We start from the raw sequence: 8,235 nt of genomic DNA, 5'->3' as shown, positions 1-8,235 counted from the left end.
AATATTTAAATAAATATTATTTTAAATTAATTTTAAATATTATAAGTAAGATTGGAATGTGGCCAATACTTGTAAATATAGTCATTTTCATATGACATAGTCATTATCTTCACCAAATCAATTTCTATATATCATGAAATATGTGATGTAATTTTATTAGAATATTATGTTGATATATAAATATTATAAATCATTTATGAGGTAAATAAAATATATTACAATTACATATTACAGATTTATTACAAATACAGAAATATTCTAAATATTATAGGATGTCAGATCATATGAAATAAAGATTTAGGAAAAGAAACTCATGTAATTCTTGTCACTCCATATTATATTTTATACAGTCTATTTTTCTTCGTTTTCTTTCTTTTCTTTCTTCTTTTTGTACAATTAAAACAGTAAGTAAATTATAATAGCGAGGAGATGTATATCACGTATGACGATCTATAAATAGATTAGTAATTACATACAAGTCATACAGTATTCACAATTTCTTTTTTGCTAATCTATAATAATATATACAATATATTACATAGACACTTTTGTTTATATTACATTTCGACATAAAATAATGTATTTTATTATTTTGTTCTTTTTTTTCTCGTCTTTTCTCGCGATTAATATTCTTCCATCATCAGCAAACAAATGTTTATTTCTTAATTTATTATTATTAACCGAGTTATAAGATTTAAAAAAATTTTTTTTAACAACACAACATTAATACCCTCTTTACAAACAATCCTGGCAATATATGAAAATTTAGTTTGAGTGGTTGCATTGAAACTCTTTATTGTATGGTTTTTTACAATAATTTCAATTATATTCAATTGATAGTAATTCTTTATTTCATATTTTTATGTCTTATTAATCAGTTCATTTTAATTATGATCAGAAATTATTTCACTGCACCTGATGTATGACATTTAAGTTGTCAAATCGATTTTGATGACATTATTTCGCAAATATATATATATATTAGTATTATTTTTTATGATATATATATTCTATTGTTAGATTTATGGCAAATGAATGTTATGCTGCCGTTTTGTTTTCAATGTTATCACCAATAAATGCATACATGATGCAAAGCTTGATTGGATGTGGAATGCTAGTATGTGTGGTTTTTCGATCTTTCCTGCAATGTGAATGAATAAAACGATATAAAATATATTTATATCTTTCCGTTGATAATAAAAATCAAGTTTACATATTCTCTTTATTTTATTCATCTTCTATTTATGCAACACTTTTGTTGAAGCAGGCATTTATTATAATGCATGTTCCATATATAAGCAATAATGAATGGCCTATGATTGTTATAATACTTTTATCATATTAAAATCGTTTTAAATGATTAACATTCATGTCTATTTTTAATATTGTTATGGTTCCGCAACAGCTGTATTTTTGTCATAGAATGATTGCCAATAAATGTACATGCATACATACATATGCATATATATATATATATATACATATAATTTTATATACATATGTATATAATTACTTGCAGGGGAAATATGTTTAACATTATGACAAATATAATGTCCAAAATCGATAGCAATTGACTATAGGAAAGAAATAATTAAAACTTTGTACAAAGCAAAAATTTATATAAATATACAGGACAGTTTGAAAGACTTATATGCATTGTTTGTACTGTTTTGATAATAGATATATAAAGACCATATATTTTTTATAAAATAAAATGAAAATAGAACAATTTATCAAATGTCCTAACTTTCTCCTATCTAAACACTTATCTATTGAAAAAGAAATAGTTATACCAAAGTAGCGCATTCTTTAATTATTTGTTAATTATGTACATGCTGCGCTTGCTGAACATCATCCTCATTACTATCGTCTCGTCTCGTGTACTGCGGCTTTTCAGAACCTTTTACGCACTGTTCTGTGATATGACAGGACACTATATCACTTCCTGGTACTTCAAACATAGGTTCCAAAAGTAAAGACTCCATTATCGCTCGTAAACCTCGCGCACCCGTTTTTCTTTCCATTGCCAGAGAAGCGATTGCATTCAATGCGTCCATGTCAAATGTTAACTCCACCTGTGTGGAAATTGATATAATTTATATATAATTATTAATCTGTAATTTAAAGATAGACTTAATTGGACAAATGGGATTATTCAAATATACCTTATCCATTGAGAACAACATCTGATACTGAGGAACGATAGCATTCTTCGGTTCGGTAAGAATTCTCGCTAGCATGTCCCTGTCAAGAGTGTGAAAAGGCACGAGTACGGGAAATCTGCCGACGAACTCGGGTATCATGCCGAAATCGATGAGATCTCTGGCCTCAACCTGTTGCAATAACGTGTCCTTCTCCTTATTGTCCTTCTCGGTAGAAGGTGACATATTTGCGACATCAGCCAAAGTCGCTGCTCTTCTGCCCGGGCTCTCGGCCGCGGGCGTCGCGCCAAATCCGAGATATTTTTCTGATTTGCGTCGCGCGATCAGCCTATCCAAGCCGCTGTAAGCGCCCGACGCAACGAAAAGAATATTCGTCGTGTCCACTTGCAACATCTCTCCACGCAGCTTTCTCGAGCTATTCCTCTCTGGTACATTCACGATCGTTCCCTCCAACATTTTCAGCATTCCCTGCTGCACACCTTCGCCGCCCACGTCTCGCAATTGGTGGATTCCAGGTATAGCTCCGATCTTGTCGACCTCATCCAAGAAGACGATGCCCATTTGAGCACGATCTACTACGTAATTGGCGTCCTGAAGAAGCTTAGCTATAACGCTCTCAATGTCCTCGCCAACGTAGCCCGCTTGTGTAAGAGTGGTACAATCGCAGATGGCGAATGGAACGTCCAGACATTGCGCTATTGTCTGCGCAAGTAACGTTTTACCAGATCCTGTAGGACCAAGCAACAATATATTGCTCTTTTCCAATTTCAGCTGATGCTGCTTGCTATCTAATATAGCCGATCCAGGTGCAGATTGATTGCTCGTCTTCTGCTCGCTTCCCGGATTGATTGTGTGTTGAAATCCGACACCCGGAAATGGATTTCCGATACCCGATATATGCAATAAATCTAAAGAAACAAATAAAAGTTTATAATAATTATATATTATATTTTTTATCATATAACGTAGTAATTTTTTTGAATCGGGGAGTGCAACAAATTGTGAGAATACTACTATTTCAAATCACAATTTGTTTTATCAATCCCGTTTTTAGAAATTGTATATTGAACTGGTTTTTTAAATTACCTCGATTTCATAACAATAAGAAAATAAATTCTTATTATAATATAAATTTCATAACACTAAAAAACTTTATAACATCGGGGCATCGCTATTTACGTGGCTTAGGACCTCTGTGAGTGAAGGGATGATTCGTTTCCTGCGTGCTGATCGGGTTAATGTTGGTTTGCGTCTGCGAGTTTTGTACTGGCAGATTGTTGTAAATTCTCTTGTAATGATTGTAAACGGCGACACTTAGCACTTTTTTGGCATACTCTTGACCCACAACATGTCCATTCAGATATTCGAATATCTGAAAATATCATTTTGCATCGCTCCAAAATATTTTTTCTCGTCCTGCTTAAGCATATGTATTTAGAATGTGCCAATTGTTTTTGCTTTGTTTTTAAAATATCTGCATAATTCTAAATTAAATAATCAAAATTACAATTACCTTTTTTGGAGGTGGAGGTGGTTTCCTGTAGAATCCTTGCTTACCATCTTCTGGTCTCAGCGCTTCTTTCAAACTCCTTTTTGAATCAATCTCTGACAGTACAACAAAGAAATGATGGCACTTCTCGCACTTGACAAATCTTGTAGATGCTGTATTATTTGCAAAAATGGTTTAACGCTGTGTTAGAACATAATATTAATATTACAAAAGTAAGTACAAAAATCTTAATGTTATAAGCTGAGATATAAGAATTTACAATAATTTTAACAGCCTGATCGCTAAACTACAATTATCTTTCTCATCTATATCATCTATATTGCAGCAATATTTTACTTACATACAAATGTCTCGACATGAGTGCAAGGATCTCCACATTTTGGACAGGTGAGTGTGTTCTTCTTTCCACCACCAGTGCCGTTACTAGTAGATCCGCTGGATGTGGTAGTGTCTTTGGAAGGTGGCGTAGGTTCAGTTGGAGCTTTTGCTAAGCTGCCACTAATTGTCAAAGTTCTACTGGCCACAACAATTCTCACAATTTTATGTACTGTGCAACAAATAATCTCACATTAGGTTTGTTACTCTTGTAAATAATAGCATTCACCATTTTTATAGTCCAATAGAACACAAAATATACATATATAGGAACTATTTACAAACAGTACTCACCATGATTGTTGACATGGTTAGAGGATACTAAACGACCCGCGCTAATCAAGCAACAACGTACGCTACTCATGATCAATGAATTTCAGCGCGAAAGACAGAAATATGAGAGCCTTCGATTATCTTCGACGTTCCGATTACGTGAATCTAAAATCAAAGAGATATTTCCTTGCGTATTGCTGAATTGTTGTGATATAAGTATGTCTAAATCGATGGCTGCGCTTGCGTTTGCGAAATAACACGAGTGACGAAATGTGTAGCTGTTGTTTACTATATGTCAAAATACAAGATTTCCGCGTAACATTTTTTATCCCTGTTGAGTATCTCCGTCTTTTTCAGCGTTTTTTCGTGCTCCATTCATGTCGACGCAATTCTGTGACACAGTCGAAAAATACGCGGGACTCCAAATGTGATGAGACTTTTGTGCGACAGCCGAAATTCCGCAATGTCGCCAGAGATTGGCAAATCGCACAAGGACGCGCGATAACACGGTAAAAAAAAAAAGCAATAAATGCAAAGAAATATCGGTGACACGAGGAGAGAGAGAGAGAGAAAGAAGAAGAGATAGACGCGAACATGCATCTCCGCGGCTGTTGGCCAATAAATCGATTCACAGATTCACACTCGTCCGCATCTTACCCAAATTTTTAATATAAAATGCGACAAAAACGTCAATGCCGCGGACGGCACAACACAGCTGAAATATATACATACGGGTGCATACGGGAACACTGGGGATTTTTTTCGATCAAATCGCGCCCTCTCGCGCGATCTCGCTGACTCGTTTCGTGTCACGGTGCTCGCGTGGTGGTGGTACAACCTAGACCTTTTCTCCTGTCACATTCTGCAGCTTGCACTTACATATATACACACATGTATGTGTGTGGTGTGTGACACATGACCATCGACACCACACACACATATATTATATATATTATATATATATGCTTCCCGAAATTATGCACATTTGCGTATCGCGTTTATATATATATATATATATTATTAAAATTATCGAGTCTCTTTTAAAATTTATCAAGATTCTTTTTATATTCATATTGTAAATTGCAAAATATTGTAATATTCACATATCCTTTTTATTTATTTTTAAAAAGAGATATGTATATATATATAGCAAATTTTTCTCTCATGGGAAAGAATAGAAATAAAAACGGAGGAGAAATAAATATTGGAGAATAGGTATATATATTATTATTTTTTTTAATTTGAGTTTTTCAAGAATAAAGTTATATATAAAAAAACTTTCTCTACATTTTCCATTTATTTTTGTGTTTATTATAGATTTAAATTGTCCCTCTCTCCGGTTCATCGTCAGTCGCACTTCCTCCCTTCTCTCATATATTTCTCTGAATTACTACTCTTCGATGAAACTGTTTCGCCCATCAATACATATGTGCGTGTGCGTGATTGATACGTGTGCATTCGTTCAAAAGTAAGAAGACATAATATATGACGCAGAAGAAAAAGAAAAAAAAGAAAAATTATATCTCGCACTCTCCCCTCTCCCCTCACGTGATCGTCTAATATAAAAAGAATCAAGGTTTCTGTCACACAATTGCGCAAATATTTTTGTTATCTCGTGATTGGAACTGATGATGTGCATTCAACGGATCGCCACATATTATCTCTTTTCATTTAGATAAATCCAAACGTTTACGTTTACGTCATACGAAAAAAAACCTTTGACAATTTGATGTAATTCTTTGCGATAGGAGGTAAATTCAAATCGGTATATATTTATACATATATATTTTTCCAAATTTTTCAATTGAGCGATAAGCTGTTATATGTGTTACATATGTATGTGTGTGTGTGGTATATGGATGCGCGCGATGGCGATGATGAAAATATACGGAAGTCGTATCGCGAAAAGCTGTGGATGATACTGTTATCGTAACCTTCATCGTATAAAATCATAATTTATAATAACACTATTATACGTTTTTTTACGCCACTTTTTACCCATAAAAAATTTTATTTAAAATAGAGTGATAGATAAGAGATGGAGAAAGATAAATTATTGTAAATGCATGTATGCTGGTGAGAGTCGTTTTTTTACATATACTTCTATTATATCGTATATACGAGAATAATTATCAGTGATTACACAATTATTCTAATCTTAAATGATACGTTTTTTTATTACGTATTCTATTACAGAAATTTGGAAGAGACCTCCTTTGGAAGTGATTAAGACATTTACATTTATCAGAGGAAAGTTCTGTTAATACAGCAAATTTAATTGTATAAAAAAAAATTTGAGAATTGTGCATTTGACTTGATATACTGTCAATATTATGGCTCCCCAACATTCAGTAAATACAGGCAATAGCAATTTGGATACTAAAATCATCGAATGGCTGCAATGGAATAAGGTATGATATTTATTCTAATGAATTTGATGGATATATTTTATTTAAGAATATGATTATCTGTTACACTAATGATTATATTTGAATTATAAAAATTTTTGTATTTGACACTATAGGATCCAAAGGCAAAAGATGAGATATTTGAATACTTAAATAATGGACATATTAAAATATTATCAAAATTGTTCCTTAAAAGACTTGAATTTGGGACCGCAGGTCTTAGAGGCCGTATGGGATCTGGTTATAGCCAGATGAATGATTTAGTCATTGTGCAGACTGGTCAAGGATTAACAAAATATTTGATAGATACCATATTTGATGTGTCACAGAAAGGTGTTGTTATAGGATATGATGGGCGTTATAATAGTAAAAGGTGGGCTATTTATATATAATATTTATATTAAAATTCAACTTGTATATGTGATATTAACGATTAATTTAATTTTCAGGTTTGCTGAATTAACTGCTGCAATTTTCATAGCCAATAGCATTAAAGTTTATTTGTTTTCCAAAATCTGTCCCACACCATTTATACCTTATACCATATTGAAATACAAATGCGCAGCTGGGATCATGGTCACTGCGTCTCACAATCCAAAAGACGACAATGGATATAAAGTCTATTGGCAAAATGGAGCACAGATTATTTCACCTCATGATAAAAAAATTCAAAGCTATATTCTTAACAATCTCGAACCACTTGAATCCTCATGGAATGGGAATGGAATCTATAATAGCTCTTACTATGAAGATCCGAAAGACGATATTATGCGACTTTATTACCAAGATTTAAAGGAAACAGTTCTATATCCTGAAGTTAATAAAAATACTACATTGAAATTTACATACACTGCCATGCATGGTGTCGGATATGAATATATGACTGCTGCATTTGAGGTGGCAAACTTGAAGGTAATATCCTCACATCTCTAAACACAATTCACAAGATATTTATTTAGCCATTTCTTCTTATTTAGCTATTCTGTTTTATTTATTTCAGCCATTTATAATTGTAGAGGAACAGAAACTACCAGATCCAGAATTTCCAACAGTGAAGTTTCCAAATCCAGAAGAAGGGAAAAGTGCTCTCGATCTTAGTATAAAGTTAGCAAATAAAAGCGATTCATCTATAATACTTGCTAATGATCCAGATGCCGACAGACTTGCATGTGCGATGAAAACAAAAAGGTTTGTAATTTCATATTATAAATTCATGTGTTAAATAGCAAAATATACATTTGACGATCTTTATAGTGGGGAATGGCATGTCTTCTCTGGAAATGAACTTGGTGCATTATTAGGTTGGTGGATGATTCACACTTATCAAGTTTTGCACCCTGATGTTGATATGAGCAATACATATATGTTAGCATCAACCGTTTCCAGCAAAATCTTAGCTTCAATGGCTAAGAAAGAAGGTTTTAACTTTGAGGTTTGTGTATTTGATATATGTATATATGTATATATATATATACAGGGTGTTTCATATATAAACACTGTTCAAAAA

The 8,235-nt window shown here is 32.8% G+C and overlaps 2 protein-coding genes across 9 annotated transcripts in view; one reads left to right on the top strand and one right to left on the bottom strand.

Annotated features, from left to right (window-relative positions):
• Positions 1–319: 319 nt before the first annotated feature.
• Positions 320–4,482, bottom strand: LOC115244822 (ATP-dependent Clp protease ATP-binding subunit clpX-like, mitochondrial). 2 transcript variants are annotated; one of them, XM_029822796.1, is made up of 7 exons: positions 4,342–4,482; positions 4,013–4,219; positions 3,676–3,824; positions 3,342–3,534; positions 2,166–3,070; positions 1,833–2,075; positions 320–1,141 (listed from the first exon to the last, which is right to left on the bottom strand). In XM_029822796.1, exons 1-7 carry the CDS (start codon positions 4,409–4,411, stop codon positions 1,115–1,117), a joined length of 1,794 nt encoding a protein of 597 aa, XP_029678656.1. In that variant the 5' UTR covers positions 4,412–4,482; the 3' UTR covers positions 320–1,114. The 2 variants fall into 2 exon arrangements, with proteins under 2 accessions (XP_029678656.1, XP_029678657.1); XM_029822797.1 differs by having other exon boundaries at positions 3,354–3,534.
• Positions 4,215–8,235, top strand: part of LOC115244821 (glucose 1,6-bisphosphate synthase) — a 9,557-nt gene continuing 5,536 nt past the window's right edge. The window contains exons 1-6 of one of the 7 annotated variants that reach the window (XM_029822794.1): positions 4,215–4,245; positions 6,517–6,731; positions 6,845–7,101; positions 7,178–7,640; positions 7,729–7,916; positions 7,983–8,160. In XM_029822794.1, the coding sequence (XP_029678654.1) occupies positions 6,654–6,731; positions 6,845–7,101; positions 7,178–7,640; positions 7,729–7,916; positions 7,983–8,160 (1,164 nt within the window). In that variant the 5' untranslated portion in view covers positions 4,215–4,245; positions 6,517–6,653. Of the gene's footprint in view, positions 4,246–4,693; positions 4,830–5,659; positions 6,397–6,516; positions 6,732–6,844; positions 7,102–7,177; positions 7,641–7,728; positions 7,917–7,982; positions 8,161–8,235 lie in introns of those variants that run through there. The other 6 variants (XM_029822791.1, XM_029822792.1, XM_029822793.1 and 3 more) reach the window with 6 other exon arrangements.

The sequence above is a fragment of the Formica exsecta genome, unplaced genomic scaffold, assembly GCF_003651465.1.
Source record: "Formica exsecta isolate Colony F162 unplaced genomic scaffold, ASM365146v1 scaffold871, whole genome shotgun sequence".
Taxonomy (NCBI): Eukaryota; Metazoa; Arthropoda; class Insecta; order Hymenoptera; family Formicidae; genus Formica; species Formica exsecta.
The sequence above is the reverse complement of the archived record's forward strand: the minus strand, read 5'-3'. Positions and strand labels throughout refer to the sequence as shown.